A 27,900-nucleotide genomic window follows, 5' to 3' on the forward strand; every position below is an offset into this window, starting at 1 on the left:
CACAAAATTCCAGTTATAAAATAAATAAGTCATGGTGATGTAACATAAAACATGGTAACTCTAGTTAATACTGTATTGCATATCTGTAAGTTGCTAAGAGAGTTAACCTTAAAAATTCTCATCATAAGAAATAAATTTTGTAACTATGTATGGTGACGTGTTAACCAGACATATTGTGGTAATGACTTCACAATATATAAGAATATTAAATCATTATGTTGTACACCTGAAACATAATGCTATATATCTATTATACTTCAATTTTTAAAAAGAATAATTTAGAGATTTAAAAGACAAAAACCCGGGTTAAGCAAGATTATCTATCATGGGTTAATATAGTTATAAATGTTTCCTTGAAGATGAGATAGGCAAAATGACAGTTCAAGTTTTAAAAGAGGAATACTGGCAGGATAAATATTTTAGGTGAGAGAAATAACCACGTTTAAAGACTTAGAAATGAATGATGACATAGAGAAAGTGACATAAATTTATACAAAGTATACACAGAAAAAAGTTAGAGCCAAGAGCAAATGACAACAGAAAAGAAATAAAAGAAGGAAGACAGGGCAGGCAAGGGGCAGGGGAGGGAAGAAAATGCCTCTCCATCAGTTTCTTTGCCAAAATTAGTAATTATCTGATAGTCAGAAAATTATGCTTATAATTGGAATCTGTCACTGGCCCCACTGTATAATCAGGAATATGGATATTAAAACCAGAAAGGGTTAAACAGCCATTCATCAAGCTAATCATGGGAGACTTTGGAAGGCACTGAACATGGACAGAAGGTAGAAACAATGTGTAGCCTGACAAGTGCCTGAAAATGAGAAGGGGAAAAAACACATCAAGAGACTGATTTCAGGGTGAGAAGTCATAGGCCTGAGGCCCGTGGAAGGGAGCAGGAGTAGAAAGAATAAGAAAAATAGCAAGTCATCAGACATAAGGATGATGTTAAAAAGAGAAAGCTAGTGTCAACTGTCACTGACCTTCTGCGGAGACATGGGCTCTGTAAGATGAGCCTCCTGACCAAGGAGCTCATTGTTCTGAGCATGGAGCTCCTGACTCACTCACCTGCAGAGTATCTGACAAAACCTCTTGTACTTCCATCCATGGCTCTGCACCTTGCTACAACTGGGTGATCAGCTTCAGTTGGGGAGAGAGAAGCCCTGTTCACACAGGGGGAAAGAAAAAAAAAGGGGGGGGGGGGAATGTGACTATGGTTATGAGCAAAAGGAATTATCCCAAATTTATTTAATTAGAAATAAAACCAACTTTGTAGACAACTTGAGACTGTGGAGGGTCTACAAAGAGCATGGATATATCAGGAAGGCCTAGAGGATGATATCTAGGACATCCAAGTCAGTTATAGAAATATAGAAGGAAAACTCAGAAAACCAGCCCTCCTTCAGGACAGGAAACTCCTATTGTTCATGGCAGATGAATTCTGACATGCAAAATTTAGAGAACTGGGCTAGACTGCACACAAAGCTGCACACCTTAAACTGCAAGGCTCTGATCTTTCTAAGGGGTGGAAGGAGCATCAACTCCAGCCTCTAAACTTGTGATAAAAACAAACAAGAGTTTAAATATCACAAATCATTAACCTTGTGAAAATGCACAGTTACCCAGCAGACCAATTTTGACCCAAAGAGAAAGAAATCCTTACCCATGGACACCAGATTCCCATTGTTCCCCAGCACCACATCCCCATACAGGGCCAGCTGAGCAGCATCCAGGTGTCTTTCTTCAATCTGGGTAAAGGCCACAGCCACAGCCCCAAATACCAGTGATCCCTATAAAATCAAACCCAATCCTGCACATCCAGGAACCACTGACTCCCTTGCCCTTGAGGTGGGGAGCCAGGAAAGCCTCAGTGAAGAAGGAAAGCAAGGCATTCAAAAGTCAGCTTCTGATAGTTCAGATTGTTTACACGGAGGGAAGTGGGACACAGTGAATTTTTCCAATGGGGAAAGTATATATGACATGCTCAGAAAGCAGACTTGCTTCAGAGGAACGAAATATTAAAGATGAAAAGCTGGAAAGTGAAGTGAATAGTGACCCCTCACAATAAATACATCCACGCTGCCCTCTTTGTGTTCTTTCAATACACCTAACAAGCTTCTTTCCCTGGGCCTGGTGTTGGCTCATCCCTCACTTAGTAGGTCTTTGCTTCCATGGCACCTCGTCAGAAAGTCTTTTTTTTCCTATTCTCCCATCCTCTTCTACTTTCTATCCTATGACCCACTTTATTCTTTTTCCACAGGATTTCTCATTACCTGGCAGGAAAGGTCTAGATTTATGGTCAGTATCCTCTATAATGTGAGCTTGGAGGGCAGGGACTCCTCAGCCTAAAACACTGCCTGACAGGTGGGTATGTTCAAGGATGTCTCATTCAACAAATGAAAAGAAACAATGAAAGACATACAAAATAATACTGGCTTTATCCTAGAATTTACATAGACAAATATATACTCATTAACTGCCATTCATACCAGTGGAAACTTAATATGTCTAGGCACAATGATGAGCCCTAAAATATACATCATCTCTCTGAATTTCCACAACTCTATATAGTGTATCTATTTTTCAGCTAAGAATACTAAGTCTCAGAGAGTTGAAAAGAACTTGCTCAAAGTCACAGGCTAGCTGAGTGCAAAATATTAAAAAGGAGCTATAGGAGTTCCCATCATGGCACAGCGTTTAACGAATTCGACTGGGAACCGTGAGGTTGTGGGTTTGGTCCCTGGCCTCGCTCAGTGGGTTAAGGATCCGGCGTTACCGTGAGCTGTGATGTGGGTCGCAGACACGGCTCAGATCCCTCCTTACTGTGGCTCTGGCGTAGGCCAGTGGCCACAGCTCCGATTGGACCCCTAGCCTGGGAACCTCCATATGCCAAGGGAGCAGGCCAAGAAAAGGCAAAAAGACAAAAAAATAATAATAATAAAATAAAATAAAAAGGAGCTATAAAAAGTGGTAATGAGACTATGGAGCAAACTGGAAGAAATGGCTATGACATGTTAAAAGGAAAAAAATGGGTAAACCTAAAAAATACACATGCAAAGGTGTCTCAAATGAAATAATGTGATTCATTAGGAATATGAGTAACCTTTAATTTTTTTTTTTTTTTTTTTTTTTTTTTTGTCTTTTTGCCATTTCTTAGGTCACTCGCATGGCATATGGAGGTTCCCAGGCTAGGGGTCGAATCAGAGCTGTAGCCACCGGCCCATGCCAGAGCCACAGCAATGCAGGATCCGAGCCTCATCTGTGGCCTACACCACAGTTCACGGCAACGCCGGATCCTTAACCCACTGAGCAAGGCCAGGGATCGAACCCGCAACCTCATGGTTCCTAGTCGGATTCGTTAACCACTGAGCCACGACGGGAACTCTGAGTAACCTTTAATTTTTAAAAATATCTGTTACTCTTAGTTTGTAAATACTCAACTATTTATTACTTCCTTTGAAAACGCTGATTACTCCCTGTCAAACTCTCAAAGTCCTTCAAAACCCTGAGATAAAGGCAAATTCCAACCTGGCATTCTAGATGCTGAATGTTTCCAACTTTCTCTGAGGCTAGTTCATTCACGGTTCCAACATAATGGCTTCACTAATGCTGCAGCACCTTCCCCTAGTCACCTCAAATTCTGCAATTATGCAAATTTATCTTCAGTAAGAACCATTAATGACCAATACCACTAACACCACCACCCTACCCTACAGGGTGACCCCTGAAGTTCAAGAGAGCATTGTACCATGGCCGTGTGATGAGTATTCTATCTTGCTGTCTTTTTATGACATGTTTGTTTACCTTCTCTGAGTTGGCAATGTCTTTGAAGTAACAGCTATACTTTATGCACAAAGTACCTTTCAGTTTTTAGCACTCTAGAAAGTACAGACAGCAATAATCTATTTGGTGAATAACTCTGTAATGGGTAGCGAGGACATGAAGGGATGACAGTGGAAAAAGAGGTCCTTCCTCTGGACCCCTAGCCTGGGAACCTCCAGGACTGGCTAAGACAGCTTGGTCCAATCACTGAGCAGAGCATCTTCCAAAAAAGAGGCATAAACCCAACTTCACTCTGAGACAATGTCAACCTCTCCGGAAAAGGAAAAATCAAACTTGCCTGGATATGGGCTCTTGGTGGTCTTGGGGCCATCTGTCTCCTGACCTATTCTCCCAGGCAAGGTCAAAGAATCCTGAGTAAGCCAATCTGGGAAGAAAGGAAATACGATGAAGTCCCTCCATGTCCTATACTAGCTAGAGCTCCCTCTCTGCACGCCGAGAGAGAACAGTCCACTACCCTCCCTACGCCCCACAAAAGCAGACAGGTGAAGGTGGTTAAAGTCAGGAAGGGAAAGGAGCACCTCCCTTGAGTCAGGCCTTGAAGCAAGCTCCAGGCCAAGTTCTAACTGTGAGTCAGACAGGGACCTTCGCCAATATGGGTGGAAAGTCTCGTTGGAGGCTTTCCCTGGGTCTCGGCGCAAACCTTTAACCCTTCAGACGGTCACGAGGACCAGCACAGTTTCTAGGGTTGCCCCCCCCCCCGCCACAGAACTACCAGTCCCTCCAAGCTACTCCTTCCATCCGTTCTTCGAGGAAAGGAGGAGGGCATCAGGTCTCTGCGCCTCAGCCCAGCGGCAGCCGAACACGCTTGGGGGAGCTGGGCCGCAAGGCCACGCCTGCAGAAGACAACAGACCAACCAAAGTAATGCTCACCGTCGCTACACGCGAGCAAGCTGATACCCCCGTCTACTCAAGCGGAGGCGGGGTAGACCGGAAACGGAAGTGGCCGCTGCGGCCTCTGGGAAATGTAGTCTGGGCTACGATCTGGGCCTCGGGTTCTTCCTCCTACGCTCATGTTGGCATCACCTGGGGAGCTTGGAAAAGTACCTTGGTCCCTGCTCCATAAATTTAGCATGAATAGTTAGGTGCGGGCCTGGTATCAGGATTTTTTTAAAGCTCCCAAGTGATTTTAATATTCAGCCAAGACTGGGGGAGTGGGGGGATGTACTGAGGGTTTGGGATGGGCATGCTATAAAATTTGGTTGTGATGATTGTTGTACACCTATAAATGTATAAAATTCATGAAGTAATAAAAAAATAAAAGTAAAAAGAATACACAAAAAAATTTCAGCCAAGATTGGCACCCACTGATAGAAACTGATTCGAATCTGCAAAATGTGTTTTAGGTTACTTTGGGGGAGCTGTTTATGGTTTGTTCATTTGTTCCCAAGCAATCTTGTTTTGATTTCAAACAAATAAAAAGCGTGTCAGGAAAGCATAGCACCCGAACACTAAAAATAATTTTCTCACCATTTAACTGACATAGAAGATGTAAGATTGAAATCAGTTTTAGCAAATGTATTTCTTTCTAGGGGAAAAAAAAAAATCTGCTTATAAAACCAAAATTTGACAGCTTAGAATGGAAAAATGTATCTCTTTTGTTCAATTAGTACTTTTTATTTAAAAGAAAGTTTCTCAGAATGGGGAATTTATTCATCAATCTAACAATGTCTAACCAATGCCCCACTATATGCCACTCACTGTACTAGATGCTAAGGATAAAGCAGTTGTCAAGGATTTGACCAAATCTTAGTCAGGATCCTGTGACTCCTTTTCTCATATAGACCTTGTCTTTGGCCTGCTGAGTCCAACTGTAGCAAAGAATCCTGCTAAGTCAGTTCATCAAGATTTTCCCCACTCTTGATATCTCTTCAAGCTCCTCTCTCCCCTTGCCATCCCCTTGATACCTAACCAGTTTCTTCTTAGTAATTTTCCATTGACCCCCTTCACCCTGCCAGTTGGCTATAAATACCCACTTGTCCCTATTGTATTGGTGAGTTGAGTTCAAGCTCTCTCCCTATTGCAATAGTCTTGAATAAAGTCTTCTTTGCAGGAATCAACAAGTGTCAGAATAATTCCCTTTAACACAGTGAACAAAATAAATAATGTTACCCCCACAAAGAACTTACATTCAAATGGGGGGGGGGGCAGGAAGAGAGAGATTAAACAAAAGCAAGGTAAAGAGATTGGAGGAGAATTCCTATTCAACATAAAGCTTAAGAACTGCCCTCTTTGATGAGCAGAGTCTGAAGGAAGTGAGGCAACAAGACAGAGTATATCCGTGGGAAGTATGTTTCAAGCAGATGAAATAGCAGATGTAAAACCCCTACAGAGAATGTGCTCAGTCTATTTGAGGAACAGCAAAAGGTCAATTAAGTTGGAATATTAAAGACATAAGAAAAGGCCCAATCATATTTGTGATGACTAATTTTATGCTTCACTGTGACTAAGCTAAGGGATACCCAGATAGCTTGTAAAATATTATTTCTGGACCCATGTGTGAGGATGTTTCCAGAAGAAATTAACATTTGAATTGGTGAACTAAGTAAAGCAGACTGCCTTCCTTAATTTGGTGGGCAACATCCAATTTATTGAGGGTGCAAATACAATGCAAAACCTGAAGGAAGTGGTCTCTCCACTTGAGCTAAGACATCCATCTTCTACTATCCTCAGATATCAGAGCTTCTATTTCTCAGAACTTCACACGCTGGGATTTACGCCAGCATACCATTCCCCCCTTCTCAGGCCTTCAGCCTCCAACTCTCATGCCATTTACTCTCTGAGTTCTCAGACCTTCAGATACCAACTGCATTACACCACTGAATGTGGAAAAATCAGAATCCTCCTTCACTAATAGCAGAGTCATAAAATAGTCCAGCCACTTTGGAAAAAGCTGGCAGTTCCTCAAAACAATAAATAGAGAGTTACTATATTACACTATGATTCCATTCCTAGATACCTAACAAAGAGCAATGAAAATATACATCCACACAAAAATGTGTATGTGAGTGTACACAGTAGTGTTATTCATTACAGCCAAAAGTGGACAAAACACAAATATACAGCTAGTGAATAAATAAACAAAATATGGTATATCCAAACAATGGAATAATACTTGGCAATAAAAGGAAGTACTGATATATGCTGATAATCAATAAACTTTCGAAAATACAATACTAAGTTAAAGAAGACAGTCACAAAATACAACATACTGTATGATTCCACTTATATGAAATTCCAATATGTCAAATTCCATAGAGACAAAAATAGATATACAGTTGCTGGTAGAAAGAGGGAAGACGGAATAGATTGATACTATTGATGGGTAAAGAATTTCTTTCGTGGGTAGCGAAATGTAAAATTAGATAGTAATTACAATAGTTTCCTACAGCTGCTTAACAAAGTATTACATGCTTAAACAACAGAAATTAATTTTGTCACAGTTCTGGAGAAGAACTAAACCAAGGTGTCAGCAGGGTTGGTTCCTCCTGAGACTTTGGGTAGACTCTTTCCTTGTCTCTTCTAGGTTCTAGGGTCGCCATCAATCCTTGCCTTACATTCTCCCTGTGTGTCTCTGTCCTCATATGGTATTTCCTCTTATAAGGATAGCTAGTTATTTTGGATGAAAGCCCAATCAATATCAAGATTTTGCTGGAGTTCCCATGTGGCTCAGCAGAAAGGAATCTGACTAGTATCCATGAGGACACAGGTTCGATCCCTGGCCTTGCTAAGTGGGTTAAAGGATCCAGTGTTGCCATGAGCGGTGGTATAGGTCACAGATGCAGCTCGGATCCTGTGTTGCTGTGGCTGTAGCACAGGCTGGCGGCTACAGCCCTGATTGGAACCCTAGCCTGGGAACCGCCATATGCTGCAGGTGCAGCCCTAAAAAAAACAAAAAACAAAAAAAGTGCCTATTTTCTTTTAGATTGATACAATCTTCTCCCACACCTGGTTTTCTGAATTATTTAATAGTAAGGTATGTACCTGACTTGAGTCATTTTATTTCATTTTTTTACACTGTACCATTGTCACACTTAAAAAAATAAATAATGATTTGAGAGTTAATATGCAAATGGATGATAGCAAGACCACATATAAAAACAATCTGCAGCCACCAGCCCAGCAAACCAACCCATTTTTTACAGTAACTAGCCCAGAAAACCAGCCTGCTATCAGTCAGACTTGTAAGTCAGACCACCATTTCTAGCAGTCAGCCCAGGAAGCCAAACTATCAATCACCCACAAAATGTCTGGCCTTGATTAATAACGGCAGTATCCCAAACTTTTCCCCCATTTCCAACTTAGGACCACCCAGAGAAAACCAAATATACTCCCCTAACCAATCACATAAGATTTCCTCTTCTAGTTGGCCCCCTCCAGTTTCCCTTCACCAACAACCTGTAAACATGGTGCACCTGAAGCCATTTCCACGTTTCCCACTTGGCTGCCTGCCTTTGAGTCTCTGCCAAAATGCAAATAATGGTGGCTGACTTCCTTACCATTAGTAAACTCTGAATAAATAAGTTGCCTTTGTTTATTCTCATTTGGTAGGTCTTCAGTTTCCATTTTCTCCACAAATTCTTTAGTATCTAATATCCAGTCAATATTCAAATCTCCCTAAGATGCCTCACAGATTTCTTTTGTCCCTGGTTTGTTTGAATCAGATAGGGGAGCCTTCAAATTGGTCCTGGCTCCTCAGGACGTGATAGTCATCATCTTTAATCCTTCCTTGCTCTCTGGCAGACAAGTTGTCCCAGGCTAACCCTACACTTGCTGTGAACCAGTCATTTCTCCAGAGAGCCCTGGCTTTTTCAGTTTCCTGCAGTTTCATGGATTCGTCCACAAACTGGAGCTTGTAGAGGAATCTGTGGAAACTTAGCCCAGTTTCAACAGTGTTCTCACCTTCTTGCTGATGATTCCACCAGAGCGGGGCGCCCCTCTTTGGGGGGTAGGCCATTTATTGGCAGTTTCAGGGTTCTGGGTTCTATAACCCTTACTATCTCAGCATAGTTGCTCAAGCCTGATGTTGTTTGACTTGACCTATTCTGGGATTTGAGAGGAGACCCTGACTCTGGTTTCATTGAAGATATTGTCCAGTGGGATATTTCTCTCCTATTCTAGTGACTCAACCCATTTTTATGAGTGATTTTGGAGATTCAGAAACTCTGCTGCCAGAAACATGGATGGATCCAGAAACACGGATTCTCATACTAAGTGAAGTAAGTCAGAAAAAGACAAATACTGTATGATATCACTTATATGTGAAATCTAAACTATGACCCAAATGAACTTATCTGTGAAACAAAAACAGACTCAGACATAGAGGACATATTTATGGTTGCCAAGGGGGTGGGAGGTGGGGGAGCTAAGGATTGGGATTAGCAAATAAAAACTAGTATATTTAGGATTTTTTTTTTTTTTGGTCTTTTTGCCTTTTTCTAGGGCCACTCCCGTGGCACATGGAGGTTCGCAGGCTAGGGGTCTAATTGGAGCTGTAGCCGCCAGCCTACACAACAGACACAGCAATGTGGGATCCAAGTTGAGTCTGCAACCCACACCACAGATCACGGCAATGCCAGATCCTTAACCCACTGAGCAAGGCTAAGGATAGAACCTGAAACCTCGTAGTTCCTAGTCAGATTCGTTAACTACTGAGCCACAACAGGAACTCCTATTTAGGATGTTTAAACAAGGTCATACTGTACAGCACAGGGAACTATATTCAATATCCTGACAAACCATAATGGAAAAGAATATGAAAAAGAATGTAGCAAGCTCCTGTTGTGGCTCAGCAGTTAACAAATCCAACTAGGAACCATAAGATTGTAGGTTCGATCCCTAGCCTTGCTCAGTGGGTTAGGGATCCGCCATTGCTGTGGGCCGTAGTGTAGGGTTGGAGACGTGGCCCAAATCCCACAGTGCTGTGGCTGTGGTGCAGGCCGGCAGCTGCAGCTCCAATTCAACCCCTAGCCTGGGAACCTCCACGTTACACAGGTTTGGACCTAAAAATCAAAAAAAAAAAAAAAGAAAGAAAGAAAAAGAATGTATATATACATATACATATATACCTGAATCTCTTTGATGTACATCAGAAATCAACACAACTTTGTAAATCAATGATACTTCAACAAAATAATTTTTTTAAAAAACTCTTCTGCCATAAGGATCTTTCCCTACTCCCTACTTTTTGTTGTTGTTGCTTTTATTGCTTGGTCAGTTGGTTGGTTGATTGGTTGTTGCTTGGTTTTAGCAGTTGAGGAAGGTTTAGAGAGGCTAAATAATGTAGCCTCAGTCTGTTCACGTGCAAGACAGTTAATCTGTTTGCCTACTTCCCAGGACTATTGTGAGAACTGAGATAAAAGAAATGAAAAGTCAGAGATTCAAGGAGAGGGACACCACAGAGAGCAAACACAAGTGCAGACACACCTAAAGCAGGGGCAAAACATCCTCCATAGTGCCTCTGTCTCCAAAGGCATGTCACTAATAACCACTGCCACCCAAAGGTCAATGAGAACAGCACAGCTAACTTTCATTGCCCAGCGTAGTGATAAGCACCTTCCACATGTTATTATTTCATAAAGTCCTTCACAGCAGTCCTCACAACATAAATTCCCTGAAAGGGACAAGTATTGTGAGCTTCATTTTATGAAGGAGGAACTCGGGGCTTAGTGACTGATAAACTTGTTCACGATGGTGCAGTTTTCTTTTGGCAGAAGCTTTGTTTAAATCCAGACAGTCTCATCCACAGCCCCTGTTTTTAGCTGCTCTGTTTTGGCTCCTAAAATGGAGAAGGTGTGAATTTTCACTGAAGATGAAGGAAAAGAGAGAAGACAGAGGACAGGGTGAGCCAGAAGGGGCTGGTCAGGACTCCCCCTGTTGAGGACCTTTGGGCAGCTGGCTTCAGATCCTTTCTCTCTGTGGGAGCTGACTGAGTTCAAGGCAGGGCTTAGCCCATCTTTTGGATTAGCCTACAGGAAGGCAATTGCTCACTTAGAATATGTCAAGGAGTTCCTGGAAGCATACCCCTCCTCTAGGGTTGCCAGATAAAATACAGGATGTCCAGTGACATCTGAACTTCAGGAAAAAAACACTGCAAGGACACCTATTGTTTTTTTAATTATTCACCATTTATCTGAAATTCAAATTTAGCTAGGCATATTGTATTATTGTATTTTCATTTGCTAAACCTGGCAACCCAAGCCTCTTTGCCCCATATAGATCTTTAAAAAAAAAAACAAAACAAAAACTCTGATGGTTGTATAGCTACAATAAAATTCACTGAGTTAAAAAAAACAAATCTCTATTATCCTAGTGTAACATCTAAAAAGCCACAATTTTTGTTTAAAGATTTCTAGATCTTTAGGGATACCGTATGACACATTTATCCTTGGATTGAGAGGATACATTTTAAGTTGTTATCTACACATTAGTGTCCTTAGTTGGCTGTGCCCAACATCTTTCAGAAAGTCAACATGTGGAGTGTGAATAAAGGTGAGAAGTGTAGCAATGGCACACAATGAGGGAGAAGAGGCCGATGAGGGAAGAGAGAGGGTTCATAATGCTGAAAACCCACTGAAACTCTCCTTATCCCCAGTGCAAGTGGAACTCTGAAGAGAAACAGCATCCCTGTGACAAGATACACAGAATATACTCAATGAGTGCTCCTGAATGAAAAAGGGCAGGAGGAGCTCCTGTCATGGCTCAGTGGTAACAAACCCGACTACCAACCCATCCTCAGTGGGTTAAGGATCTGGCATAGCTACGACCTGTAGTGTTGCTGTGGCTATGGCGTAGGCCGGCAGCTGTAGCTTTGATTTGACCCCTAGACTGGGAACTTCCATATACTGCAGGTGTGGCCCTAAAAAGCAAAAAATAAATAAATAAATAAATAAATAAAAATGCAGGAATGATGCTGAGTTGCTTCTAGCAGCACTTGCACTATAATGATGAGTTTTTCTAGCCCTTCGGCCATCTTTCCTGGACCCTAGCAAGGGAACATCAAGAGCTCATCATTACTGGGCAAGATTAACTTCCCTCCTCTCTCCCCTCCTGTCTGGGTGCACCTGAACAATTCTCTTTTCTCTGGGCCTCAATTCTCAGTCTGAAAGGTGAAGAGAGCTGAACAAGACTCTCCCAATCAATCACCTCCATTTCTACAGTTTTTGAGGACATCCTGGTAACAGGTCAGATAATAGAGCTGCAGACATTCTTGTAACTCAGAGATCCAAGAGATCTGGAAGGAAAGAGCTCTGTGAGCCCCTGCTCCAGTCAGGAGCCAAACGGGTTGAAAAAGGGCTCAAATCTACACAAGAGCCCTGGACTCCCTTTTCCAGCTCTAACTGTGGTTTCTCCAGCTTTCTCAGGAGTCCAGCATGGCCAGGTCTGCATCTGCCACTACGCAGCTTGGTCTGGGGCACTTCTGGGTTGGAGCAATCACCCCAGCAGGCTGGACTGGGAGGTGGGGCCCAAGGGGTCCAACAGAAAATCCTCTCCTCATCTCTAGCCTGACCTGTTCCAACTGTGATGTGCTGAAAAGATGAGATGAAAAATGTGCTACAGTGGAAGTGACCCAGTTCAATACCCAAGGTGCTGGGTTTGGACACTGGCTCTGCCATTTAGTAGTAGCAGGACCTTGGGCAAGTCACTGCCTCTCTCTCACAGCCTCTGTGCCTTCCTTTTAAGAAGAGTGAATGAGGAGTTCCCGTCGTGGCGCAGTGGTTAACGAATCCGACTAGGAACCATGAGGTTGCGGGTTCGGTCCCTGCCCTTGCTCAGTGGGTTAACGATCCGGCATTGCCGTGAGCTGTGGTGTAGGTTGCAGACGCGGCTCAGATCCTGCGTTGCTGTGGCTCTGACGTAGGCTGGTGGCTACAGCTCCGATTGGACCCCTAGCCTGGGAACCTCCATATGCCACAGGAGCGGCCCAAAGAAATAGCAAAAAGACAAAAAAAAATAAAAACATTAAAAAATTTTTTAAAAATTAAAAAAAAATAAAAAAGAAGAGTGAATGAGGAAGAACCCCTACTGCACAGTGCTGTTCATAGGCAAGGATGAACACTGGGCCACGAGCCCAAAGCAGATCACCCAGGAAGAAAGAGAAGTGCCTCCACCTTTAATTCTGCATGTCTCCTAAGGGCTTCCCAGATAGACTTAAGGACTCAGATGCTCCCTGACTAGTGCTCCTCCCAAGACCTTAACACACAGAAGATATAGCCCCCAAATGAAGATATCCCAAGTTCTTACAGAATGAAAATTGATAACACAGAAGAGAGAAGGGAATGTGTGAGGAAGGGGATAAGATTCAGGGTACAAATGGAGAGTTTTCTTTCTTTTCTTTCCCCCTCCCCACTCCCCCAGCCTACACCACAGGCACAGCAACCCAGGATCCAAGCCACATCTGAGACCTACATCACAGCTTGCAGCAACACCAGATCCTTAATTCACCAAGCGAGGCCAGGGATTGAACCCGCATCTTCATGGATACCATGTCCGATTCTTAACCTACTGAGCTACAATGGGAACTCCAAGTTTTCTTAAATAGAAACTGGGGCGGTTCATTCAGAATGGAAGGTAGAAAAAATAGGCTCCAGTGGAAAGAGGTGGGCAGATGTGCTTGTGTGAGGGTATAAAAGTTCTCTCTTCTCAGAGAAAGCAAGGGTCATCAGCTGTGATTGAGATGAGAGAAGTAGTTATTGGAGGCTTGAAGAAAGACGAGAAACTGTGAGATAGTCATTTAGGAGAATGAATGAACTAAGAAAGTGTAATGGGATAATTGAGCAGCACTGACGGCCCACTTGACCTTAGCAGTCATAAACTGAAAGTGAGACCAATCACCAGAGCCATATTTTTCTCAGGACACATCTGCTACACAGGTACAGGTGTGAAATAGGCAAGGAGTTGGATTCAACTAGATTTGATATTTTATCAGGAAAATAAAACCAAGGAAGATAGGAGCAAGACACTGATCATAATTATGAGCCACTCCCTCTAAATTGGGTGGGGTGGAAAATGAGAACATAAAGGCGTGAGAGTCAGGGCAAGAGTGATGGGATCGATAGGGAAGATTTAGGGGAACATCAGGTCCCAGAGAGATCTTTTGTTCCCCAGACCAAAGGCAGGATAGCACCTCTGAGGAGGAGGCTCTCCAAATGTGGTAGGCCCTCTAAAATATCCACGTTAATCCCCAGAAACCATGAGTGCTACCTTATAGAGCAAAAAGGGATTTGTAAATGTGACAAAATTTAAGATCATGATGTGGAGAGATTGTTTTGGATTAACCAAGTGGGCCTGATGTAATCACATGTAGTTCTCTGGAAGAGTCTGCACCAGAGAAAGTAACTATCAAGCTACCTTATTAACTTCAAAGGAAGCAGAGATTGGAGTCATATGCTTTGAAGATGTAGGAAGAGATCACAAACCAAGGAACATAGACCATGAATTACCTGGAGAAAGGCAAGGAAATAGATCCTCCTCTAGAACCTCCAGAAGAACCCAGCAGTGCTGACACCTTGACTTTAGTGCAGTGAAACTGATTTCAGACTTCCGACCTCCCAGAACTGTAAAAGATGAAATTTGCGTCTGTGATACGTCACTAAGTTTATGGTAATTTGTTACAGCAGCAACTGGAAACTACACCAAGAAGGGGAGAGACAAAGACGAGAGGACTAGAAAACAGCTCTTTCATCTCCAGGATTAATCTGAAGGGAAAGTATTCCAGAGAGACCAAGTGAGCATCCCTGTGTCATTCAGTGAGGGGTGAAAACAATGGAGAAGCCACTGAGGAGAATTTTGGTGCCATTCCCTTGAAGGCATTAAGAACTAAAAGGGCCTCAGAGAGAAAGGTTTCTGTGTAATCTATGATACACAGTACTATCAAATTTTACAAATCAAACTGCAGGCCTCTATATACAGCATGACCTCATTTTTGTTTTCAAAAAGCATATTTGTATAAGTCGCTAAATGAATGAACTTCTGATTTTTGAAGGAGAGGAAAAAATTACGGGTAATGTACATTCTTTAACCCCATTAGCGCTTTAATAAAACGAAAATACACTTTAATGAGTATTCCTAAAATAATTCTTATTCGTTTATAATTTAAAACACAGACGCACTAACACGGATAACTCCAAGGAACCAGACGCAGACCTCAAACAACCGCGAAGAGCACTGGACGGAGCTCGTGATACTATCCTCCCACGCCGCGCCGCGCTAGGTCCCAGGGCGGCGCCGGAAGTGGGCGTGGTCCGCCCGCGGCTTTCTGGGACTTGTAGTTCGGCACATAGGCGCGGGTGCGGGTCAGTGTTGCCAGTGTTGCGAATCTTGCGCTTCTAGGTGTCCGACTCCAAGTGGGAGGTGAGAGCTGTCTGGCAGAAGGCGCAGCCCGGAGCAGCCCGCAGCGAAGCATCTGGCTGTCTAGTTGTGGGAACGCTGCGGGGCAGGCGCTGGACCGCAGGGACCCGGAAGCCTGGCGGGCGGCCGTGGGAGGGCGCGCGCCCTGGCGGAGATGAGAACGCGGGCCGCACGTGTGCCCACGCGCTTCGGCCGCTGCTGCGTTCCCAGGATCGGCGGCGATCACCTGAGACCAGGCGGCCCCCACTGCTGAGCCGCCCGCGGTTCCGAATGGCCCTCCTCTCGCCTGCCTGAGCTCCGGCCTCGGCTGGCCTGGGAGCTTCGCAGTTGGCCATACCGGCCTTTTCCACGCCGGTGACTGGCCCTACTCGAAGGAGATTTTCGGTGGACGTTAAGGGACCGAGAGGGGGCCTTTGAGGGACTGAAGTTTCCATCCCCACAGCCCTGTCCTCGGTGAAAAGAGAGTGCGTCACAGGCCGTGCACCCCAGAAACGAGTCAGGCCGTCAGGTGTCGGGCAGCCGAAATCTCTCCGGAGAGGCGATACATCTAACCCGACAGCTCCTACTGCTCTAACTAGAACTTGAGGGCAAAAAAATCCGCGAAGCCTGGGGAAATGGGCACATCTTAAGAGCTGCTGGGAAGGATGGGAATTTCTTACCCTGGTGGGTTTGCGGGGGAGGCTTGGCATATTTGATCCGAAGCCCAGTGGAGAGAGGTGAGGGAGGTGCAGCATGGAGAGACAGGAAGGGTACCCCAGCAGAGGGTGTATGAAGGAAGGTTGCAGGAGCTGAGTAACTTTTTTCCTACAGTCTTGCTGGATTGGCTTGTCTGTGTCCTGCAAAGTGGACGTGATTTACATGGATTTTTCGCTTTCCCTAACTCTACCTTTCCAGGAGTCTGTCCTTCCTGACAAGAGGAAATGACCGAGTTGCAGGTGAGTTGCAGTTTTTCTTCTCTGAGACTGGAAATACTTTCCTTTCCTTCCTTTCCTTTCCTTTCTTTTCTTGGGAAGGACATCAGGATTAACTTGAGTGCCTGTCTGGTGTCAGGTCCCGTCTTGGTTCTCTATGTTTTTTCTTTTTATTGTCATACTTCAGCGTGAGACATAAAACATCTTATAAACATGAGTGTAAGAACATTAAGATACTAAGAGCGTATGGTTATCAGATGATGTCATCAGGGTCTGCACAGAAAACATGCGACTTTAAATTCCACCTCAGTTTTCACTGAACTACACTGCTTCCATGAATTTGGCCCACTCCCGAGAGCACTGGGCTATGCTCTTTTATTAAAGACTCCACATAGCATTTTTGTCTGGTCCTGTGTCTCAAACCGTGCCTTTTCCTGCCAGACATTTCACTCACATTGAAATTCATTCACAGTTGTGACATGCACAATCTAGTGGTCTCAAGAAAACAAACAGAATTATAAACAACTGTGCTTTTTGTCATGAGCAGATGATGTGTATTAAAAAAGTATGCACATTAACAATGATTTATTAAACACGAAAGATCAAAAACATGAGGAAATTTGTTAAATAACAGCAGAGTAGTTACCACATCACTCCCAGAAATGGCTCTTCAGTCAGGCTGTGCGTCACAATTATCAGAGGTGTTCTTTAAGAATTAAGACCGAGTCAGGATTGTTAACCACAGAGCCACGAAGGGAACTCCAAGAATTAAGGTTCCTAGGCATCATTCCCCCAGACCTACCAAAAGGAGAATTTCACTCCTTTTTTATCCCTTTGATCTTTGTACATCCAAAAATTTATTGTGACATATTTCTCTACATACTTGGATATTTCTTTACATACTTACCACCTAGGTAGATAAGATAGGTTGCTCATCTTGCATGCTCTCATTGTTTTGTTGCTTATACCAGCACATCTACATGTTTAATTGGTACAAGAAGTTGAATTACCATGCAGCATTTTTTTAAAGACCAATTTCTCATTGGTTTCCATAAAACCATTTCTAGGAAGTTAGGTCAAGACTGTCAGTATCATAGAATTTTTGAAAAGGAAGGGGTTAGCCAGCCCCTTCTCTGCCTTGGTGCCTTTATCTTACAGAGGAGAGGTCAAATTCTGAGGGAGCTAAAGGGGAACACCATGTCTTTTATTGCAGAGAGCAGCAGAGCCAGAAGTAAACCCCATGTTTTCTAACTCCATGCACTTCCTTCTCCATAACTAAACAGGTCATCACACCAGAAATTATTTGAATAAAATATCAGGCTGGATTTTTTTTTATAATTAGATGAAATTATTTTTTTAAATTGGAAGTATAGTTGATTTACAGTGTTTCAGATGTACAGACTGGATTTTAAGGAAGAAAAAAAATTAGTTCTTAACAATATCACCAACAAAACCATCTTTTTGCTTAGTCCTCACATCCATGGGAAAACACCATGTGTGCTTATAAAAACCTGTTTAAGGAGTTCCCATCATGGCACAGCAGAAACAAATCCAACTAGGAACCATGAGGTTTGCCAGTTTGATCCCTGGTCTCGCTCAGTGGGCTAAGGATCTGGTGTTGCCGTGAGCTGTGATGTAGGTGGCAGGCATGGCTTGGATCTGGCGTGGCTGTGGCTGTGGTATAGGCCGACGGCTACAGCTGGGATTTGACCCCTAGCCTGGGAACCTCCATATGCTGCAGGTGCGGCCCTAAAAAGACAAAAATAGATAAATAAATAAAAATCTGTTTAAAAGGACAGTAAGCTGACTCAGATACTGAGTGTGGCATCTCAGTGCCTTGAAAATAATTGAGAGGGAGTTCCCACTGTGGCTCAGCAGGTTAAGGATCTGACTAGTATCCATGAGGATACGGGTTCAATCCCTGGTCTTGCTCAGTAGGTTAAAGGATCCAGCATTGCCGTGAGCTGTGGTATAGGTCACAAATGCAGCTCGGATCTGGTGTTGCAGCAGCTGTGGTGTAAGCTGGCAGCTGCAGCTCTGATTCAGCCCCAAACCTGGGAACTTCCATGTGCCTTAGACAAAGCCCGTTTAAAAAAAAAAAAAAAAAGGAAGAAAGAAAGAAAGAAAGAAAAAAAAATAATCGAGAACTTCAGCAAAGATTGACCTGAGTAAAAGCCTGTGTTCTTATTTTACTTCCCTTCTGTCTCTTCCTTAATGAAGATTGTTTATTCACTATGACGAAGTTAGGGATTGCTAGCATATTGAAATTTAAGATTCTGGCATGTGTTAATAAATTTCTGGAGTTCTCTTCGTTGCTCAGAGGTTAATGAATCCGACTAGGAACCATCAGGTTGCAGGTTCGATCCCTGGCCTTGCTCAGTGGGTTAAGGATCTGGGGTTGCTGTGAGCTATGGTGTAGGTTGCAGACCTGGTTCGGATCCTGTGTTGTTGTGGCTGTGGTGTAGGCCGGCAGCTACAGCTCCAGTTAGACCCCTAGCTTGGGAACCTCCATATGCTGCAGGAGCAGCCCTAGAAAAGGCAAAAAAAAGACAAAAAAAAAAAAAAAAAAAAAACAGAAGTCCCGTTTATCCCTTCTCCCTTTGTGACCTTGGATAAGTCACTTCACCATTATGAACCTTAGTTTTCTCATCTGTAAAATGAGAGTGCTGAATTTGATGATCTCACGCTCTCTTTGTTTGTTTTGGCTTCACCTGTGGCATTCAGAAGTTCCCAAACTCATGCCACAGCAGTGACAATGCCAGGTCCTTAACCTGCTAAGCCACAAGGGAACTTCCTGAAAACTTTCATGTCCCTAACTTCACTCTACCCAGGTTCTGGTCATTTGCTATCACAGACTGTCTGCATTGAGTAAATCTTGTGCAAATATCATTTCACAACTATGCCAGGAAACCTAAAGAATAAAACCCCCAGGCTGGACTGCTGAGTGTGTACGTTTGTGACTTTGATACTTAATTATCAAAATGTCCTTTGGAGGGGGGAGTGATACCAATTTATACTCACAAGCCGTGTGTGTCGCCAGGCTTTGGGTTTTTCCAGTGTTAACAGGGAGAAAATGGTACCTCAGCATAGTTTTGATTTAAATATTTTATATTGTTATACTGCTTTTTTCAGTTTATCAATATTTGACATTTCCTATTAACTTCTTTATATCATAGATGAGATTTAGCTCTTTTTTATGTTATATCCCCCATAATGCCCATCTTCCCAAGAATTTATCTCAGTCACATCAGCAATTAATGCTTATGTTGCTTTGACTTCATAATTCTTTTTCCTGCAAACAGTATACTATGATTACAGTTCCTTTTTTTTTTAATCCCTTTTCTAAAACTAATACCTGCTTTTTTAAGTATATTTTATTTAGGGTTTTTTTTCCTTTTTTAAAAGTTTTATTAAAGTATGTTTGATTTACAATGTTGAGATAACTTCTGCTGTACAACAAAGTGATTCAGTTATACATATACACACACCCACTCTTTTTCAGATTCTTTTCCCATATAGATTATCACAGAATATTGGGTAGAGTTCCCTGTGCTATACAGCAGGTCTCTGCTGGCAGTCATTTCATATACCACAGTGTACATATGCCAATCCCAACAGAGGTATTTGAAAATTGAAAATATGAGGGCAGAAATGAATAAGTCAAAACAAGATTTGGAAGACAAAGTCAGAAATTCTCCCACCGAATTGGGCAAAAAAGCAAACAAATGGGAAATACGGAAAAAAGGAAAGAGTCCAAGAGATCTGTTAGAAATTTCTGAAAAGAAAAAAGAAGTGCATAGAGAAGATAAAGTCATGAACAAGATAATTTTCAAAAATTTGCAAATCTAGAGTATATGAATTCCCACTGAAAAGGGATTCACACATAGAGTGCCCAACATAATGGAAGGAAACAGAGCCCATCAAAGTACCTATCTATGAAATGAGAGAGGAACATTGACCAGGTGAGAGAGCTGCAGCTGAGGCCTCCACCACAGCCATAGCAACATGAGATCCTTCTGAGCCACTCCTGCAACTTAAGCTGCAACTTGTGACAATTCCGGACCCTTAACCCACTGAGTGAGGCCAGGGATTGAACCCACATCCTCATGGATGCTATGTTGAGTTCTTAGCCACAACAGGAACTCCATAAATTTGACAGAGAAAATTCGAGCTCAAAGTTAAACAAAGTGTTCTATAAGAAAGCAAAAGTGATCATAGTATATTGGATTGTCAGAAAAAAATCAAAATTTTACTGAGTTGAAAGGATGTGAGTGTGTGTGTGTGGTGTGTATGTGTATGTGTGTAGTGGGGGTAGAGAAAGGATTGTGAAAAGATACAAATCCTCATATTCCAAAAAGGGGAGTCGACCGATCATTTCAATGGGAAAATATAGGTACATGTATAGACAGGTTATACAGAGATTCTGGGGTAAATGGTAAAATATCAATTTGAAAAACTCAAAGTGGTTGCCTAGTGGAAGTAGGAAGTGGGATGATAGAAGCTTATAGAACCATTCGATACTTTGAGCATTGTGCCAGCATTTCCGTAAATATAAACTTCAGGTAAAGGGAGAAATGAAAAAGAAGTGAAAAATGGAAAAATCTGGCAGACTATAAGAAAAAAAAATGCTGCACCTTTCTCTATGGCTTGAGTATGCAGCAATTAAGCTATATCATATTTATAAGAAAAGACATTTTAAAAATTAAATGTACACATAAAAAATTATGCACAAATGCACTGGCCTAGCCAGCCAATGCTAGAGTGATGATACTATTATTAGCAGCAGGTTTGGGACAAGTTTGAGAAAGCAACCTTCTTGTTCCTTTAGTTTTATCATGGGATTATAGCTCTTTTCCTTTTAAAATAGTTTAGAGATAGAGAAAATTTGTCAACACCGTAAATACTACCCTCCTCTCTTTCTAAGTATATTTTATTTAGGGTTTTCTTTCTTTCCATTCTGTTTTACAGAGTTTTGGTTGATTTGGTTAAATATTGGTTTTCTTTTATATATCAACAGTTGATTGAGCTTGTCTGTTTTATTCTTTGTCATTTGCTATTTCTTATATATCATTTTTCTTAAATAATTTAAATTTTCATCTGCTACAGCACATTGCTGAGTAATTGTTTCAGTAATTGTTTAAATCCTTCCTTATCTGAAAAAGTGTCTATTCCTCCCACTGAAATGGCTGATTTGCTGAGTATAGAATAGAATATTAATTTCACAATCTTTTACCTCCAAAATTACAAGTTTTTACTCAGTTATCTTCAGGTAAACAATATTGCTGTTTAGTAGTTCATTATCAGTATAATTCTCATTTATATTTACACATAACTTGGCTTTTCTATCTGGGTTCCTTTTTGGGTTTTTTGGTTTTTGCTTTTCATGGCTGCACCTGTGACACATGGAAGTTCCCAGGCTAGGGGTCGAATTGGAGCGGCAGCTGCCCACCTATGCCACAGCCACAGCAGCATGGGATCCTTAACCCACTGAGCTGGGCCAGGAATCCAACTCACATATTCATGGATACTCATCAGGTTCATAACCCTCTGAGCCACAACAGGAACTCTCTGAGTGCTTTTAGCATTTTTCTAAGTTTGTCTTCCCTTGAAGTCCTAAGGTTTCACACACAGTTTTTTAGCATTTAGTGAGCCCTGAATCTTGAATTCTATGAAACTTTCTTGTTTCTGTTCTTTGATCATTTCTTTCCCTTCATTCTACCTCCACTATATTCATCAAACTCCAAGATGGGCTTTTGCCCACTGCCACAGCATGTAGAAGTTCCCAGGCCAAGGATCAGCAACCCAAGCCACAGCAGTGACAATGCCATATCCTTAACCTGCTGAGCCACCAGGGAACTCAAGTGAGCTTTTGCTTTTATCTTTCTATCTGCCTACCCTTTTACTGTGCATTCCCTCAATCTTCCATCTTAGTCAGATGTCCATTTTACTATTCAACCCATCTAGATTGCAGGCCTTAGAATCAGACTGCCTGATATTTGTATTATGACACAAGTTACTTAGTCATTTCAACCTTGGTTTCTTCTAATGTAGAATGGGTATTCTAATAGTTCCTCTCACACAAGGTCATGCAGCCAGTGCCTTAGTGCTTCAAATGGGCTCAGTAGATGTTAAATATTATGATTATCATCTTTTTCAATCCTTTTATTAATTTTGAAGAATTCTGATTCTTCATAGCAGTGTATTTATATTTTTATTTTATTAGAGTTACTGGTTCTTTTAAGATGTGATATCCTCTAAGATTTCTCTGGGGTTTTAATTATGAGCCTTTTAAAATCTATTTCCTCTGTTTATTGTTTCTTGAGTTTGTGCCTCTTTATTATAGTTTCCTGCTTTGTCTCCTTTTTTTTTTTTTTTTTTTTTCTTTGGCTGCATCCACAGCATATGGAAGTTTCCGGGCCAAGGACTGAATCTGAGCTAGAACTGCAGCCTACACCATAGCTGCCACAATGCCACATCCTTAACCCACTGCTCCAGGCCAGGGATTGAACCAGCACCTCCAGAGGGACAAACTGGATCATTAATCCACTGTGCCACAGCAGGAACTCCCACTCCCTGTATTATTATAATTGTCTTTTTTTTTTTTTTTTCCCAAAAGTCCTACGTTCACAGTATGATGCTAGAGGGTCCATCCTCAGCTGATGTTCAACCCTCTTTGGTGCATACATGTTCTACTTACAGGGGACATCTCTGCTGACTGGGCTTGGGATGGATCTAATAAGAATCCAGATGGTGAGTGATGCAGACCCCTTTTCTGAGGTTGCCTCTTCGGACTGGTAAGTAATCTGGGGCATGCCCTGCATCAGTCTCCAGCTCTGGGATGTCCTCCTTATCAGAAATTCTACTTCACAGGTTACCTAGAGGCTTTATCCTGGGCACATGTGGAGTCGGTTGCTCCTTTTGTACCTCAATCCTGTCATTGTGCAGGTTTGGCATTACCTCACCTTCTGCTTCACTCTTCAGCCCAGATAATACCATTAGGAGTCCCCCTTTGGCAGACCATTTATTTTATTTTTGAAGCTTTATAGGGGGCCACTAATCTTAGCCACCTAATGAGAGTGGTACTGCTAATGGCAACAACTAGTTGAACCATTACAAATGCCTAACATGATTTAATAAACTTGTTTCCAGGATAAACCTCTCTTACTTCATAATTGTTGATTCAGAGCTTGGAATTTGAATTTCTAGGACTTTTGAGAAGTTCTCCTACATTTTCGGGAGCCTCTTCCTGTACATAATTTGAGCTGTGCATTTGATTTTTTTCTAGTTTCTCCCTCAGACCTCATTCATCTGCTCTTTATCATCTAGGAATTCCTTAGCTTTTTTTTTTTTTTTTTTTTTTTTTTTGTCTTTTTGTCTTTTTGTCTTTTTGCCATTTCTTGGGCCGCTCCTGCGGCACGTGGAGATTCCCAGGCTAGGGGTCTAATCGGAGCTGCAGCTGCCAGCCTACGCCAGAGGCACAGCAACGCAGGATCCGAGGCGTGTCTGCAACCTACACCACAGTTCACGGCAATGCCGGATCGTTAACCCACTGAGCAAGGGCAGAGATCGAACCTGCAACCTCATGGTTCCTAGTCAGATTCGTTAACCACTGCGCCACAACGGGAACTCCATTCCTTAGCATTTTTATTCTGGTGATGGCAACCTTTCTTTTTTTTTCCCAAGACTACTGTGAATTGGCGGGGGGGGAGTGTCATTTAGTGTAATATAAGAGTCTTTACCATAATTGTTTGACTAACACATCTTCCTTGAGTTACAGTGGGGTTATATCCCCATAAACCCATGGTAAATTAAAAATACTATTAAGTCAAAAATGTATATAATACATCTAACCTACCAAACATCATAGCTTAGCCTGACCTACCTTAATTATGCTCAGAACACTTTACATTAGCCTAAGTTATGCAAAATCATCTAACACAAAGCCTATTTTATAATTGTATTGTATATCTCACGAAATTCATCAAATACTGTGCTCAAAGTGAAAAACAGAATGGTTATAAGCATATTGCTTGGTGCTGCGGCTGCTGCCACTGCCCAGCATCATGAGAGAGTACTGTACAGCATATCGCTAGCCCAGGAAAAGATCAAAATTTAAAGTACTCTTTCTATTAAATGAATATCACTTTCACACCACCTTAAGGTCAAAAAATCGTAAGTCGAGCCATCGTAAGTCAGAGACCATATCTAGTAAGTCTAAAATCTGTATTACTAGCACAGTAATCTCCCAAGAGTACCAGACCCATGTATCTCACTGCTTACTGAACGGTGCAAACATGTTCCACCAGAACCGCAAATTAAACAAGTCAGATTCTGAGTTTGTTCTCTCTCTCCCTTCCCCAGTCCAGCCTTGGGAGATTAAGACTCCCCATCTTGTGATACAGCATGCTTATATCTAGTCACTCAAGCAAAGAACTTGTGGATCATTCTTGGTGCCTCCTTCTGAGTTTAGTCAGTCATCATTTGATTTAGAATGAATCTCTTTTCTCTCCATAGCCATCCTCCTTATCACTTTTCTTCTGATCTCCTCTGTCCCTACCTTAAAGTCTTGCTCATTTCTGATGTGGTTATAATCACAAAGTCGGTCTTTCACTCTTGATTGTAATCCTTTAATAGTTTTACATCTCTGAGGGGAATATCTGAGTATACACCAAGCCCTTTGTTTTCGCTTCTGTCTTCCTCTCCAGGCATAGTCTTTGTCACTGCTCCCTATTTTATTTCCTTCACAAAAAAACTATATATAGCTTTCCTGAACATGTCATATTTTCTCTCCACATTTCATTTTTTTCCTTATATTTACCCCCAGAAATCTTCGCTAAGGTTTGAGTTGAATGTCCCTACTCTGTGCTCCCATGACTGGCTGTGCAAGCATTTACAGTAGCATTTATATGGTATTATCATGCTGACTTATTTATCTTTCTTCCCAGTAAACTCTAGCTTGTCAGACAAAAGGATTTCTATTTTCTTCTTTGTATTCCCAGCACCTATTAGATTACCAGTTAAATGCAAATTTAATTAAAATAAAATAAAATGAAATGTTATTTGTGGCAAGGATGTGGGAGCATAGCCTTCTGCAGGGTTAGAGTATGAATACTTTTATGGCTATGCTTTAAAGCAGACACAAAACATCTGTCTTGTGTACCCAAGCCCTCTCCCTTCCTAACATTAGCCCAAAGGACATGGCTATAAGGACAAGACTGCATTTTTTCCTAGTTATCTTAGGCACCCCAGTTTTGAAATTTTGAATTTACCCTTTGTTATCTCTGAATTCTCTTTGTTCCCTAGGAGACTTGAATGAAAATTCTGTGGAGAATCAAGAGAAAGGACTTAGGTTATCTATCACCTGAAGAGCTTTCCACCTGGCAAATTTTGGAAGAGATGGCCAGTACAGTAACTGGGAGTCAGGATTAAATTGTGAATCTTCAAGGGGAGGTGTATAGGAACCCTGAACTAGATCTTTCCACCTGTCAGAAGTAGGGAGAACATCTTCTCATATTTCCAGAAACAAGAGCAGTGTGGTGACTCTTCAAAGTGATGATTTAAAAAAACATGGAAAGTGAAGAATATTTGTCTTTGAAAGTCCCAAGCCAAATGGCCACACAGAACTCAGTGACATTCTGTAAAAATGAGCCCCAGGACCCTCAGGAAAGCAAAAGTCTGTTTGTAACTGAAGAAAGCACTGAGAGGAAAATGATAGAGGGAAAAAGTCCTCCCATTGACCATTGTTCAGAAAAATTTCAGAATAAACTTGAGTCTGATGTAACAGAAGTGGTCTCACCACTGTTCAGAGGTGAGACATTCTGCCAGATTGGCCAGTTGAAAGAATCTTTGGATCCCTCTGACTGTAACCACAAAGACGTTTGTGGTTGGAAATCACGGCTTGTCAGTCATAGTCATGAGAGAGCTCATATAGAGGAGAAGCCCTGTACCCATTATGACTGTGGGAAAATGTGTAGCACCAGCCTCAGTGGTCACCCAGGTGAGAAAGTTCACACTGCAGAGAAACTATACAGATGTAGTCAGTGCGGTAGGGACTTCAGTGAGCGCTCAGAGCTAGTCCTTCATCAGAGAGACCACACAGAGGAAAAGCCCTTCAGATGTGATCACTGTGGGAAGGGCTTCACGAGAAGCTCAAGTCTCCTCATCCACCGAGAAGTCCATGCAGATGAGAAGCCTTATAAGTGCGACAAGTGTGGGAAAGGCTTCACGAGGAGTTCAAGTCTGCTTATTCATCACTCAGTCCACACAGGTGAGAAGCCTTACAAATGTGACAAGTGCGGGAAGGGCTTTACTCAGAGCTCCAAACTGCACATCCACCAGCGTGTGCATACTGGTGAGAAGCCCTATGAGTGCGGGGAGTGTGGTATGAGCTTCAGTCAGCGCTCCAACCTGCATATCCACCAGCGCATCCACACAGGCGAGAGGCCCTACAAGTGTGGGGAGTGTGGGAAGGGCTTTAGTCAGAGTTCAAACCTTCACATCCACCGGTGCACACACACGGGGGAGAAGCCTTACCAGTGCTATGAGTGTGGGAAGGGCTTCAGCCAGAGCTCAGACCTCCGCATCCACCTCAGAGTCCATACTGGAGAGAAGCCCTATCACTGTGGCAAGTGTGGGAAGGGATTTAGCCAGAGTTCCAAACTCCTCATCCACCAGAGAGTCCACACCGGAGAGAAGCCCTACGAGTGCAGCAAGTGTGGGAAGGGCTTCAGCCAGAGCTCCAACCTCCACATCCACCAGCGGGTCCACCGGAAAGATCCTCATTAAATGAGGTCTTCAGTCACATGCTCGTACTCTCAAGAAATAAATGTTTTTTAACATTGCTCTTACTTTTCTACTCTTAGGAGGTAGTAAGAGTTACTCAGATATGTTCCTTAACTGAAAATCATTCATTTAAAGTATTTAAGTACCAAGCACTTTGTTATGCTACACAGCAAATTGATTGTTCTTGTTCCTCAGATGGGTAAAGTGAAAAACGTCTGTACTTTGCCGTTGAGCCAGTGTTACTAGAGCTACATATCCTACCCAGCGTTTTTAAGTGCAAGAACCTTACATTTGTCAAAGCAGAACATATTTCTCTTTGTTCACATCCTCTGAGAAATTGGAACTTTGGCTTCTCTTCAAATCACGTGCCTTGTGTTTTCCTATTTCCTTCCAGCCCTGAGTAGCCCTCTCTAAACTATGACTGTACAATATGTTTTAGGTTGAGGGCATGGTTGGACATATCATTGGCATGGAAATCTGTTGTTTATTGCACACATGTGCTCCAGCCTGTAGCCTCACAACAAGACGGTGAAGAGCTACTTGTGTATTACACTCCACACACTCCAGGATGTGGAACCCTGCTTCCCCAAAGGCAACTGCTCAAGAACATCAGTGGTTCCTTTTCATGGGTACAGCTAGTTTGTTGGGGTTTTTCCAGATCTAGCCACTTCAGATGATGCCCCCACCAAACTAAAGCCAAGTAGGGTACATATATTATGTGGAGATGTCCAATGAAGCTGAAATATATTTAAATGTATTTAATTCATCTCTCAACACTTAACTCTCATTTCCTTAATTTTCTTCATCACCCGTATTATATATTAATCAAAACAAAGGTGTTAGTAGAGAAAGTTCTGATATTTTTTCTCTTCAGGCTTATCTTGTTTGAATATTTGATGTATAACGAAAAAAAGTCATTTGTTTTCGCAGTGTTGTTAGCAAACCAAACTTGGGCCCGCTTGCCCATGCACAGTAAAGCCAATCTACTGACACTGGGTTGTGGTGAAAGTGCAGCATT

At 42.3% G+C, this 27,900-nt stretch overlaps 2 protein-coding genes across 65 annotated transcripts in view; one reads left to right on the forward strand and one right to left on the reverse strand.

The window, feature by feature from the left end:
* LOC102167823 (uncharacterized) overlaps nucleotides 1-15,047 on the reverse strand; it is a 770,457-nt gene extending 755,410 nt beyond the window's left edge. For 20 of the 41 annotated variants that reach the window (XR_014827520.1, XR_014827546.1, XR_014827527.1 and 17 more), the window contains exons 1-3: nucleotides 4,714-4,748; nucleotides 4,121-4,207; nucleotides 1,069-1,163 (exon numbers count right to left, since the gene is read on the reverse strand). The gene's annotated coding sequence lies outside the window, so the exon portion shown is untranslated. Of the gene's footprint in view, nucleotides 1-598; nucleotides 1,164-1,663; nucleotides 1,828-4,120; nucleotides 4,208-4,555; nucleotides 4,749-14,282; nucleotides 14,397-14,955 lie in introns of those variants that run through there. The other 21 variants (XR_014827533.1, XR_014827548.1, XR_014827529.1 and 18 more) reach the window with 8 other exon arrangements.
* Nucleotides 15,048-15,120: 73 nt separating this feature from the next.
* On the forward strand, nucleotides 15,121-27,874 carry ZNF239 (zinc finger protein 239). 24 transcript variants are annotated; one of them, XM_084996573.1, is made up of 5 exons: nucleotides 15,121-15,852; nucleotides 16,000-16,124; nucleotides 22,800-22,850; nucleotides 22,971-23,045; nucleotides 25,404-27,874. In XM_084996573.1, exon 5 carries the CDS (start codon nucleotides 25,668-25,670, stop codon nucleotides 26,883-26,885), a length of 1,218 nt encoding a protein of 405 aa, XP_084852699.1. In that variant the 5' UTR covers nucleotides 15,121-15,852; nucleotides 16,000-16,124; nucleotides 22,800-22,850; nucleotides 22,971-23,045; nucleotides 25,404-25,667; the 3' UTR covers nucleotides 26,886-27,874. The 24 variants fall into 24 exon arrangements, with proteins under 24 accessions (XP_084852699.1, XP_084852703.1, XP_020928674.1 ...); XM_084996577.1 differs by having other exon boundaries at nucleotides 16,084-16,124; XM_021073015.2 differs by having other exon boundaries at nucleotides 15,121-15,653.
* Nucleotides 27,875-27,900: the final 26 nt, after the last annotated feature.

This window comes from Sus scrofa, chromosome 14 (genome assembly GCF_054392235.1).
Source record: "Sus scrofa isolate SSC_HxYL_T2T_F1_AM1 chromosome 14, Sscrofa_HxYL_maternal_Yorkshire_Landrace_v2.0, whole genome shotgun sequence".
Taxonomy (NCBI): Eukaryota; Metazoa; Chordata; class Mammalia; order Artiodactyla; family Suidae; genus Sus; species Sus scrofa.

What these genes read in the sequence shown, in the direction of transcription:
- ZNF239 (XM_084996569.1), top strand. Translation starts at nt 25,668, where the DNA reads ATGGAAAGTGAAGAATATTTGTCTTTGAAAGTCCCAAGCCAAATGGCC.